The sequence below is a fragment of the Leptosomus discolor genome, chromosome 6, assembly GCF_034619465.1.
Source record: "Leptosomus discolor isolate bLepDis1 chromosome 6, bLepDis1.hap2, whole genome shotgun sequence".
Classification (NCBI taxonomy): Eukaryota; Metazoa; Chordata; class Aves; order Leptosomiformes; family Leptosomidae; genus Leptosomus; species Leptosomus discolor.
Window position 1 is genome coordinate 12164000 of NC_141396.1, and position 12475 is coordinate 12176474.

The window sequence follows — 12475 nt, forward strand, 5'->3', positions numbered from 1 at the left end:
ATCAAGTACCATTTATTTGATAATATGTGACACCATTTTGATAAAGACTGAAAAGGAGGCAGTCAGATATCAGACTTTCAAAATATAAACTAAGTGATTTAAAGAATGAGACCTTTCTGTGTTAAAATGCACCTCATCTGCAAAGTGACATGTCTCTTCTAAGAAATAATAAAATTAATGGACTGAGGATAAACATTAGTGGCTTGTCCAACATGGGAGTTAGGGAGGTTTAATCTAGTGTAAAGCTTAGTGTCTAATGCAAGGCTGCAGTAGTGGTTTGTGTCTAGGGTTCCAGTCTCAGACTTATCTGAGAAGGTCTGTGTTGGATATTCATCAGTGTAATTTTGCTAATTTTAAATTGCTTCTTTAATTAAAACTAATTTCATCATTACAGTTCACTCAGTGATGAAAATATGCTATAGGGTGTGCTCAGGAAGTAAAACTACATCCGCAAAGAAAGTCAGTCATGTAGGTCAGGTGAATCCTGCTGCGAAACCTGTAGTCTGAGTTTGTGACACGTTCTCCATAACTGGCGGAGAAAGATTTGCAGAGTAATTGAAACTCTTTCTGCTCATAGTTTGATTTGGCATTGCCAGCCATAGGAGAGCATGAGCAAGTCTTTCCAGATCCTCTGCAGGTTGCTACAAGATGCAGTCTTTCTTTCCGTTCCTGGGGAAGACAAATTTTACCTTTCCCTGTTTACTTATGGCAAATGTTTCTTTGACAGGAATGCTTCACCTATGTCCTGAAGGGACATATAGCTGTGAGTGCAGCCATCTTCCCAAATGGAACCAAAGGTAGGTTGGTGAGTTGGAGGGATTTGACTACAGCAGTGACCTCTGAAGAATCATTAAGTGGTCTGAGAACAATGTTATGGTTGACAGGTCCAGATGTGTTAGGCAGATGTTGATGTAACTGTGTGTGTTTCCATCTCAAGATTTTGGATCCTGGATTACTGATGTCTTCTTCATTGGCAGCAGCCAGTGCTGAAAATTCTGAGGGGGGAAGTCTGAAGGGTGTTCAGAGTGCTCTGGTTCTAGGGTGACAGTGACTTTCATTAGTCAATGGCACTCTAACACATCTGTGGCCTTTCTGTGCTTGGAGGTTGTCTTTGGATTTTACTCACGGCCCTATCAAAGCGAGAGGTCACTTTCCAGCTTCAAAAAGACTGGCTAATTCTCTTTCAGTTAATGAGGAATCTCTTTTCTCAGTGAGCAGCATGGAAAAATGACACACAAAGGAGCTGTTTTGATTTTGCAGCAGAAGTTGTGACATACATTCACCCCTGGTGAATTTGTTGCAGAGCTATTTTTCTCCCTGATCAGACACCTTACACAAAGATGCCTCTCTTTAGTTTTCTCCAGTTTGCATTCTTGGGTACTTGAGCCAAAATGCAGCTGTGTAGTAGTAGGAGAGATGCCAACTGAAGTTGGAGGGTATCTGAACTTGGACGTAGGGGCTTGGTGTTCACATGCAGGCAACAGAAATTCTCTGCATTCTGGTTGAAACAATCTGAAATGACTGGCCATCCAGACAAGGAGTCTGGCTGGTTAGTTTACCAAATACAATTGACAGGTCTTCTACTTTGAGTTCGCTTAGTGCAGCTACCTTTAAGAAAGGTACTCAATTCTCTGTGGGACATTTAACCACTAGATTCTTTCCTGAAAACCCCAGTGAGCAAGCGGCAGTGCAATGTTTCTGTTACAGACCAACTTTTGAAGAGCTGTGTAACGAGAGAGAGAGGGGCTCCTTATTGGAGAAAGGGCTTGAATGTCAGACTTGCCACGTCTGCCCTGTAACTTCTAACAATCCTATGACTTGCTTGCTTTCTTTGATGGTGGTTTTTTTTTTGAGAGGGTGGTGGTGGTGGGTTTTTGTTTGTTTGTTTGGGGTTTTTTTTGTGTGTGTTACGGGTTTGAGCCTTCAGTGTGATTATCAGCATCTCTGAGGGAGCCTGACTTGATCAAATTCTCTCTCCATGTCTGTCTCTTCCCGTTGGCCTGCAGGTCACCTTCTAGATTCCTTTGCCCGCTCTGCCTTGTGGGACTGCGGTTTGGATTACCTGCATGGGACAGGACATGGAGTTGGCTCTTTCCTAAATGTACATGAGGGTCCTTGCGGCATTAGCTACAAAACCTTTGCAGACGAGCCCTTGGAGGCTGGCATGATCGTCTCTGATGGTATTTAGCATTGGTTATTCTCTCTAGTTACTGTTATTCTCTCTAGTTACTGGAGGAGAGACCAAACTCTTTAAGATGCAGAGGGAATAAATCTGACAATGGTGTAAAGAAAAGGTGGGATCATAAGCTGTGGTCCTGCCTCCTCCACATTTTAGTTGTGATTTAAGCTTTCTAGGTAAAGACCCTCATTTTAGCTCTTTCACCTTCCATAAGGGTTTTTTGCAGTCAGGTGCTGCAGGCCTGCTTCCTGCTGTCTGCAGTGCAAACCTTAGCAGAGCTCTGCTGCTGACCAGCCCAGCTCTGGCGTGCTGCCTCCCATTCTGCAGTGGAAGAGCTGGCTACAGTACAAGGTGGACACCAAGCTTTCAGGAGCTAATCCTGTCTTTGCTATGGGCTATTTGAGGCAGCTATTAAATCTTTACATGCCTTATTCTTCCAGTAGTAAATTAACAGCCTGTGGGGTTTGCCAAGAGACTTACATTCCTTCCGCAAAGTCCTCTCAGGGGAGCACTCTAAAGTAAACGTTTTGGGGAAGGGGTTAACCACCTGCCTTTCATAAAGGTGCTAGTATTTTCAGTTTCTAGTATGTGGAACGTATGTACTCTGTGCTCTCTCTTGACTTGCAAGAAGACTCTCGGAGCTCGAGGGCTGTCTGTCTTGTTTCTCCTCTCTTGGAGAACTTTTGCTGTCACCTTGCTCGGGGCTTCTATGCAGATTAAGTAGAGTCAGAAATTTGTTTGCCTCTGTGGATGCCTGATGTCAAGATTGCTTAGTAACTTCAGTGGACTAAAGCTGTGGAGGGGAAGTTTGGCCATAGGGAATAAGTATTTGCACGGTGTAGCTATGTGGCTTAGTTAATTACTGTGTTTCTGCAGAGCCTGGGTATTATGAAGATGGGTCCTTTGGGATCCGAATAGAAAATGTCGTCCTCGTGATCCCTGCTGAAACCAAGGTGAATGACCTGTTCAGGATGCACGTTTCTCCATGACTCACTGGTTGTATAACATAAAGTACTGGAAATTCAGGTGGGACCATGCTGCAGATAGTTGAATCCTTCTCAAGACTCCTGGTCTCCAAAACCTTGCTTTGGTGAAGACTGATTCTAAGTCTCCCTTGCTAAAGGGGGCATGGAAGACAGTTCTGGTTCTGCAGAGTTTCCATAGGTTGAAATGTGTATGTGAGAGTTGTTTTAAAATGTTTTCTGTCTGGATGTCAAAGACCAGAAGCATCTTTATTCAGCCCCTTGGAGTCCTTGCTGTAGAGTTGGTTGATGTTCTCAAGTCGGGATTTTCTTTTGAAATAGAGAGTCCTCAGTGGCTGTAGAAACAAAACTGTGGACAGATTTTGTCACTATAGTGGCCGGTCAGGCTAGGTTATGCTTTTAGAAATGCCAAACTGAAAATGACCATATAGTCATCAACCTGAGCCCCGTACAATTGTGACCTGGGACATGGCCTTTAAAAAGTGACCGTTGAAAGGAATAACTAAGGTTTGTATTGAGATTCTTTGCTTGAGCTATAAGAAATATGTTATTCTAAGTTGCTGCCTTCTCGTCCGAATGTTACATGGGTTGTTCTGTAGTGATGACATGAACTGAGGAGTAAGTGTGAACTGGCTAGAGCTGTTTCTAAAAATTTACAACCGTCTTTGTCTTTCTGCTGCAGTACAATTTCAAAAACAGAGGGAGCCTGACTTTTGAACCCTTAACTCTGGTTCCCATCCAGACGAAAATGATTGATGTTAATCTGCTGACGCAAAAAGAGGTAAGTGAAACAGTAGATTTGCATTGCTGCCTTTGCACTAGAAACAGCTTGTCCTGCTCTGTTTACAAGAACCACCAGCCTCTGTTCCATTTCATAGATCCAGAGAGCAGTTCTGAGCAATCTGGCTTAATTTTAAATTTGATCCAGCTTTGAGTGGGAGGGTGGACTAGATGAGGTCTCCAAAGATTCTTCCAATCTAAATTATTCTATGACGAAGGCAGCAAGGACCCCTCCGATGATGCTGTTTTGGTAGTTCCCTTGATATATTTGCTGCTATTATCTCCTGTCTTTTCCTCCTCCTGCATTAATTTGCTTCTGTCAGACTATCATGCTGCCTCCCCAGAGACTTATACTAATGACTGTCCCATGTTGTTGTCAGTATCTACTCGTGGCTGATCCCATTCAGCCACACCACATTCTGCAGTACATACGGACTCTGAGCAGACATCAGTGATACCTGCTCAGCAGCATTTATTTCCTGAATAGCTTCATACTCTTAAACTTTCTGTTTAGGTCTCCTACTGCCTTTGCCATGATATGTTTCAGCCTGGTTTTCTGCCATAGTCTATATCTTGCCTCAACCCATCCTCCTTTTCTGAATGAAAATCCTATTTGCACTTCCTTTTTGTGAAGAGGACTGTGCTGTAAGGTTACCTGTTCAGATCAGTAGGGCAGCTTGTGTCTTAGGACCACGTCGTTCAGTTACAAATTTGCAAAGCTATTTACTACACTCTGCCAAAGTAGCTATTCCGACTTGCTGGAGGCAGTGATTTGCAGAGACTTTAAACAGTTGTCAGCTGAACTGAACCTTGGCTACTCTGAACACCTGGGACACATTGCTTTACTTCCTACCTTCATCAAATTTACAAGTCGCTTCCATATATTAGAGGTCTGTCTCTTTGGGGCAGGATCCCATCCCCACCTAACAGCTCAATCCCAAAGGACACAAGGGCCTACAAATGTCTTTGGCTGTACACGACTTGTAAGGGCACCAACTCTTCTGCATTTATACTGAATGTCATACCCTCTCCTTTTCCCTAGTGCAACTGGGTGAACGACTACCATCAGAAGTGCAGGGAAGTAATTGGAGCAGAACTGGAGAGGCAAGGCCGGCACGAAGCTCTTCAGTGGCTTGTCCGGGAGACGGAGCCTCTCAGAGTTCAGTAGCACCACAGTTGTCCGTGGTGTGTAGCACATCAGGACTGCTCGGTGTCACAAGATCTACGTCATCTTGGCCCTTGACACTACTAGGAGAATGTTCGTCAATAAACCTTTGGAAGTCAGGAGGGGATTTCATGTAGTGTTTCTCTCCCCACAACATGTGCGGGTAACGTGGGGGTAAGAAGGGTTACTGTCTGAACAATTTTTTTTGCAGGGGAGGGGTTGAGAATTGAAAGCAAACAAAGTAAATAAGCATGTTGCCTTTGAAACAGGGGTCTTACTGAAGTAACGGTTCTAAGAGGCAATACTGGAATATTTTATACTGTCTGTTTTTTCACTGTGAAAACTCAGTATTTTTGCGTACTTGAGTTCCAGTTGCTAAGATGCTGCCCACACAGCAGGACTGATTACTGAATAAAAGATTCCAACCTGCTGTTTGCTCCATCTGCCTTCTCTTGCAGTCGGTGATGTGTTGGGTTTGTCAGCCTGAAGAAGGGTGAGAACCAGATAATTCCACCTTAATGGGCGCATCCAGCTCAGACAGCGAATACGTGTAGGGCTGCCCTGTGCTGGGTGCCGGGCAGGTGTTACGGAGGGGCCTGACAGGAGCAGTCAGTGCTGCCTGTGCTTTGTGACGGATCGTGGAAGGGGTGTGGTGACACTCAGCAGAGGTTTATGTGTGCAGAGCACCCAAGCCAGTACTTCTTCTGTCTGTTGTTATGACTGAGTACTTGTATAACCCTTGGCAGTGCAGGATGTGTGGGCAGTATCGTGGAACTGCAGCTCTTCCTGGACACAAGCAATTACTAAGTTTAAAAAACAAAAAAGCATACAATGGACAAAAGAAGGCCTCTGCAACTTTGGTTCAAAATCAGCCTGGCCTGGCCCACCAGGAGCCGTGCTCTGGAGTGCCAGGCAGTGCACGAAGTCATCTGGTGGTTAAGCGAGCTACTGCAAGTCAAACACAGGCAGGAGAGCTTCTTCCCCAGAGGGAGAGTTCTCCACTCTGCCGTCTTCTGAAAACCACCGTGTGCAGATGCATCAAAGCATTGTCCATAATGTTACATGGTGGGGTAAGAATATGTTTGCTAAAAGAAGTAGTCATTCTGGTTTGGTTGAACTAGAGTTCTATATTAAATTTAAAAAGAGCAATTGGGTAACAGTGACTCAGATTCCTGATATTTTAAAGAAATGTTCTCTGCAAATGGAAATGTTTGTATACATTTCTTCCCCCCTGCCCCCAAGAAATTCTGAAAAGGAAATACTAATCTCTATTAGGTGGCTTAAAATTAGCATTTCCCTCAAGAGTTCTGGAAATTGGAAGCAGTATCATGGAGCTGAACAGAAAAGGACCAGGAAGAGAAACAAAGTTGCCTAGCCTCCTAGCTGGGTTATCTAGGGAGGTGATAAAACAAAGGTGTAGTAAGTGCTCTAAAAGGTTGTTTTCACACCTCAGCCTCTGCAGATAGGTATGTGTATTTAAATATCCAGGTGGTTTTCCACCACCACCTGAAAGTATGAGCTTTCATCTCAGCTGTGTGTATGGGAAACCCATTTCTCACATCAACCAGTCCACAGTGTCTCATGAGTACGTGCTACCGACTAAAACTGATCGGGGAAGACGTTTCTGCCAAAGGTGCCTGTTGCCTGTCGAGGTACTGCCTGTGCCACAGGATCAAAGGACAAGCAGGGGATCTCTGAACAGCTTGTGCTGTGACAAATGGGGACTTCCCCAGCAAAACTGATGTGCGTGCGGTGAGGCTGAATGATCTGGGAGTTGTGAGCCGAACGCCACAGCCCCAGCAGCTGGGTGAGAGATCTCTGGGGCTGGAAGGCAGCTGCTCTCCCGGGTGATGGTGGAAGTTCCAGCAGATGACTCTGCCGGTCGGTGTTGACCCACAGGGGTTGCGCTGGTGACCTCACGTGTTCCCAGGAACGGCAACCTGGATGTCGTGCCAAAGACCCAGCCTGTGTAGGTCTCTCCTCACGCTTGAGGGCAAGAAGAGGAGGATTTCTACCAAATGGTGAAACAACAGCCAGGGAAGCTTTTGTCCTCTTGACCCAAAGCCCCTGCGGTTGCCTCAGGCACCTCAGCGGGGAGGGGGAACACTACACTGAAAGCAATTTGCTAGGTTTGAATGGCCTCATTAGACCCCTTCCCCACCTTGATTCCCTCTTTACAGTCGGGTGCCAACCTGGGGCCATTCCCACCCAGATCCCAGAAATCCATGCTTTTTTCCCATTCCGAAGTCCCCTCTAGTGCCCAGGGCCAGAGGTGGGGCAATCCAGACTTGTCTTCTCATCTAGGCACCAGCCCGGGGATCCTCAGCAGATACCTCCTGCCCTTTGGTCCCCAGCTCATCCTTCCATGCCACCTTGACCCTGTGGGCTTTTGTTGTAGGGAGTCTGCCACCACATCTTGGTCACAGCTTGGGGATCTTTGCCTCTTTCTCAGATTTGGCACCTCAGCAGAGGGAGATGGGGTGTTTTGCAGAGTGGGGCTGGCTGATGCACATTCCTAACTCTAAGAGCTTTGTCTCTCTCCCTATTCACTCCTTGAAAACACAACTACATTTTGTATTCTTTCCTGTCTGAGCTCCAGGTTTCCAATAGAAATTAAACTTGGCTGCTTCTTTTTACTGCTTCTTCCAGGTTTTGATTTATTCCATCAGTGCCTGCTTTCCATGGGTGATTTCTCCCTTCCCCTCTCCCGGTGGAAGGAAAAAGTTAAGGAAGAGAGGAGCAAGAAAAACAATAAATGGAAACCAAGTTCCTATCAGGTCTAGGTTTTATTTTTGTACGAGTGCCATCCACAGAAATATTTTTTTTCCATGGAGGCTTTTTTTGTTGTTATGGGAAGGCAGGGGCATTTTCAGTAACAACATGCTTAGTGGTCTGTATTCAAGCCATTCGGTTTTGCAGTATTTTTAACCCAGTGAGTGTCTCCTAGTTTTAGATCATGCTGCAAAGCACATTCCTGCTCCTTGTGCAGCCTCTCTTACAGGGGTGCTTGCTGGGGTAAGTCTGTCCAGTCCTATCACTTCATCCAACCCACGAGCTTGGTGGGTAGTTGTAACTCACTGCCACCACCACCACCACCACCACGTGGTGCTGTTTCTACCCATGGGACAGGACTTCAGCAAATGCAAACCTTGCTCAAGGTCCATGTGGCCATCCTATTTAAGTCACCAGAGCACTTTCTTCACTGTCCCCCATCCAGCTGTTTGTCAACGTTCGTGCTAGAAATCTCCAGCTATGATATTACTGTGTTTGGGGGCTTTGAAATTCTTTGTTTCCCTTGGAATAAAAATGTTACAGCAGGAGACGGACCCTATTTTTCAGTGAGGAAAATCCACATCAGCTTTGCCATTCAATCACGAATCGTGACGTGTGCATTGGCAACGTGCCTGTTGGTGGACAAGGCTTTTGAGGCAAATAGACCATTTCTCCTTGAGCAGAAGGATTCATATTCATTCATCACCAGCAACAAATGCTCCTTCTCTCTATAAGCCTGGTGACTGCTTGGCTTCACTGCAGTCACACCTCCTTCCTCAATCTGAGGGTACTACCTTAAGTGCGCCTGGCAGCAGTAAAATCCAGTTGTTTTTTAACTTAAATGGCTCATAACTCACCTGTAATGGGAACCCCACTATTGTTCGCATGACTGTTAAACCCATCACTTTCCATGACAGTTATTGGAGCAAATTTTGATTTACACCAGCCCAGTCTTAGAAAGAAAAAGAAAACTTCTGAGAATGTCATTGCTGAGGAACTCCTCAGCAAACCCATCAAAGCAGCCTGACGTTCAGGCTGCACACGGTGAATGAGTTGCCCAGTAATGGCAAGGGGATGGGGTGTCTTGTGGGGCATGGGTACTGATTCCTGTGGTTCCTTCAGCAGATAGCAGGAGTGAGAACCAGGTGGTTGGAGCAGCCAAACATTTAAATCTCTCCTGAGCATCAAGAAATTAACATTTTTCCTTTGCTACTTCTTCTCTGTCACGTGGTGCTCTGAGGGGTCTCCTCTGGGAGGTGTGTGGCTGAAGACAGTATGGAGGACACTCACATTTTGGAAGATGCTCATGAAAGGCTGAATGAGGCTTCTCAGTCATTTGGGAAACTGCCTAAAACGTGCCTGGGACCTGATGCCCAGAGAGAACCCATCCTTGCCTAACACCATCTCCTTTTTCCCCTCAGTGAGGATGAGTTGGCTGCTGGTGCCAAGGAATATTGCCATTTATTTTTGCTGACTTGTAGCAATTCACACCTCATTCCCAGAGTCCTCTTGACTTCTTTTCGGGGAAGAAGCTGCAGGTCTGGGCATCTGGCAGAGGTGTCTCGAGATCTGGAATTAAATAAGTTGCCCCGTGTCACTGCCCTCAGCTTGTTTTACATGATTAGGACAAAACTCCCCATGGCTTTGGATGTAATAAGAAAAAAAAATTAAACAAGAGCCTCTGGAGAGTATAAATATGAACTGGGTTAGTGCTTAATTAACTTGCCTATTAACAGTTGTGTAGTGGCCTGGAAGAATTTTAATGTACCAATTAAAGCAAGGAGCTATCTCCTCGCCTTTCCACCACCTCTGGGGATGCTGTCAAGAACAGTGAGCTTGCAGATCAAGTGCTGTTTATTTTGCTCCTTCCAGCTTGTTAAAAATCATTCTAAATTTGGGATGTGGCGGATGCTCACGGACATGTTTGCTTCCGCGAGGCAGTGGAGTGATGTCTGTCTGATGAAGATTATCATGGGAAAGAAACGGGACCGTAATGCTGTCTGACCCCATAAAACCTCTACTGTTTCTTACAGTTTCTCTGTGTTGCTGCATGAGGAAGAGGGGGTTGGTGGCCGCAGGGCAGCTCCACACTGACAGTGGGGTGCGTTGGTTTGTCACATACAGCCTCGACAGCTGGTGTGGGCTCACAGCGTGTATTTGGAAGGGACGTGCCGAGTTATCCTGCCTGTTCGCTGGCTGCCCTGTCACCGTGTTGCACCACCCTTCAGGAGCTTGCCTGGCTCCAGCATAAGCTGCAAGGATGGGGAGTCGCCCTCCAAATGTGCCTCGTGTGAGGTGGTCAGAGAGCATGGCAGCTCTGATGATGCCTTCGGATCTACAGCCGGAAGATACTTGGAGCCGTTTTAGTGCCATTTGCTCAAATCGCTTTCTCCCTGGTTGTTGACCCTTCTGAACATGCTGCTGAGGAGTATTTGTACCTTCTGCCTCTGACCAGCCCAAACAAGCTGACCTTGTGCCACTGCTGCACTCAAGCCCCTACTCATCCTTCTTGCTCCAGGAGGAACTCATGAGAGGACTTACTCACAAAATCGTAAGGGCTTTAACCATCACATTTCTTGGAAGCTGGATTTTTGGAAGAGAAAGAATTTTAACCCCAGGGTTGGTATGTCATGTTATGTAATTCATCTTGAATTTGGACAAGCCAAGCTGAGCCACAATGCCCTAAAAAGAAAAGACTGAGCAGAAAGGGTAGATGAAACCTCACTGTCGGGTGGAGGAGGGGCTCAAGGAGAACAGAAGCCGTCAGTCTCCTCTTGTCCAAACATCACACGGTCTGGACCCCTCCATGGTGTCTCTTAGAGGGAGGAAAGGCTGCAGGGGGAAACAGCCCAGGAGCTTTGCCAGGAGGAGGGGAAGGGCAGCCATATCACTTCAGTCCGCAGCAAGACAGCAGGGTGGCTGGGCCTCAGCAGGCACTCTGGCACTTCGGATGGGAAACCAGCAGCTTTCCATCCACAGCCCTTTGTGGTGGGCTTGGCCAGGGGGACAGGGACACTGACAGAAGGGTCTGAAGGAGATTCACCTTGGACAACCCTGCTGATGGACAAGCCAGTCAGTGGCATGATCTCTGTTCTGCCGGCTGCTCAGGCAAAGGCTGCAGACAGCGGGTAGGAGTGGTAATAGCAAGGTTTAGGAACTGAGGTCAGAAAAATGTAAAGACAGAGGTCTGAACTCCTCTAACAAGCTATCAGCCTGATGAACAGGGAACTCCATGTCTCCCCACTCACAGCTCAGGGCTTGATCCAGGGATGAATGTTGACCACAGTGACCACAAACACCCAGGGAGCACACAGAGCCAGCAGAAAGCAGCCTAATCATATCAGCAAACAGAAAGAAACTCTCTCTTTTTTTTTTTTTTTTTTTCCTTTTCATTTAAATTGCTTATGTTTTACTGGCCTGAGGGCTGGTGAAGGCTTCAGGGGGGTTCGATTCGTCAGGGCTGCCCATTGCCAGCTCTCTTGGGAGCACAGGCTCCCGGCGCACAATGTTGCCCCGTTCCCGTGATGCACCGTCTGCAGAGCAATTTCCACACTCAGATGCTGTTTGAAGAAAAAAAATCCAATCCCATCCGTTTTTCATGTACCTTCCAGTGGCTTGCTCTGGGTCCTGGCATCACGGGAGCCTTTTGCCTGCAGAGCCTGAACGTGGCTGGCCTCCCGTGTGTGTGCTCAGCTGTGAGCCCTTTCTTGCTGCAGTCTCTGGGGCAGTTTGTATGGGCTGGCAACCAGGTGAACACAGAGCCTGGTCCCTGTCACTGCCACGCACAGAGCTGCATTAGACTGATCCTGCTTAAAAAACCAGTCTGGGGCCAGCATGTTGTAAACATCTCCCAAAACAGAGCATTAACTGACTGGAGAGGGTCTACCATGAGCCTTCGATATCACCTCCATCACCCCAGCATCATGTCAAACAGCCCTGGCTGGGCATCTCTGGAGCTGGAGGAAGCTCCTGCTTGCTGCGCCCCGTCCATCTGTGCATCCTCTCTCCCGTGCAGATGCTGCTCTCCCCTCTGGTGACATGGGACTCAGTGAGCATCCTTTGTTTCCATTTGCATTTGGAGCACATCTTTCAATAAACACCACCATGTTCCTCTTGAGGTTTGAATACAAAATGAGCTGGGGAATTTCAGACAAAGGTAGCACTAGTTCAGAGCACCATGGTCTTCTAGGAGGGGGTTTAAGGAGCTTGGAGTGGTTGTGAGAATATCTCGGCTCAAATCCAAACAGGCAGCTTGGTAAATGTGAAGTTGAGGAAAGTGTCCTCTTCCCCTTGTATCCTATTAATATTTAGGGCCAGGCTTCAATTATTCATTCCTTCAGGGTGTGCTTTTATCATCTTAGTGCTACAGGATTAGCTTGTGCACCTTCTCTGGGCACTCAGAAAAGACTTTTTCATAGTATTTGCGAAATTTCATATCTGAGAGGCCTTTCGCAAGCAAAATATATGCCATGCCATTAGTCAGAAAAAGCAGATCTTCCTCATCCCCACCCAGGGCTTCTTTAAGACCACACAGAGTTGAGCCTTAGCAGATGTACAGGATCTGCCCTTGGCTGGAGATGGGCTAATCCAGCATGA

The 12475-nt window shown here is 46.6% G+C and overlaps 1 protein-coding gene across 3 annotated transcripts in view; it reads left to right on the forward strand.

Annotated features, from left to right (window-relative positions):
- XPNPEP1 (X-prolyl aminopeptidase 1) overlaps positions 1 to 5548 on the forward strand; it is a 30720-nt gene extending 25172 nt beyond the window's left edge. For all 3 annotated transcript variants that reach the window (XM_009945981.2, XM_086467475.1, XM_086467474.1), the window contains 5 exons: positions 728 to 797; positions 2007 to 2180; positions 3056 to 3132; positions 3845 to 3943; positions 4985 to 5548. In XM_009945981.2, coding sequence (XP_009944283.1) covers positions 728 to 797; positions 2007 to 2180; positions 3056 to 3132; positions 3845 to 3943; positions 4985 to 5110 — 546 coding nt within the window. In that variant the 3' untranslated portion in view covers positions 5111 to 5548. The remainder of the gene's footprint in view (positions 1 to 727; positions 798 to 2006; positions 2181 to 3055; positions 3133 to 3844; positions 3944 to 4984) is intronic.
- Positions 5549 to 12475: the final 6927 nt, after the last annotated feature.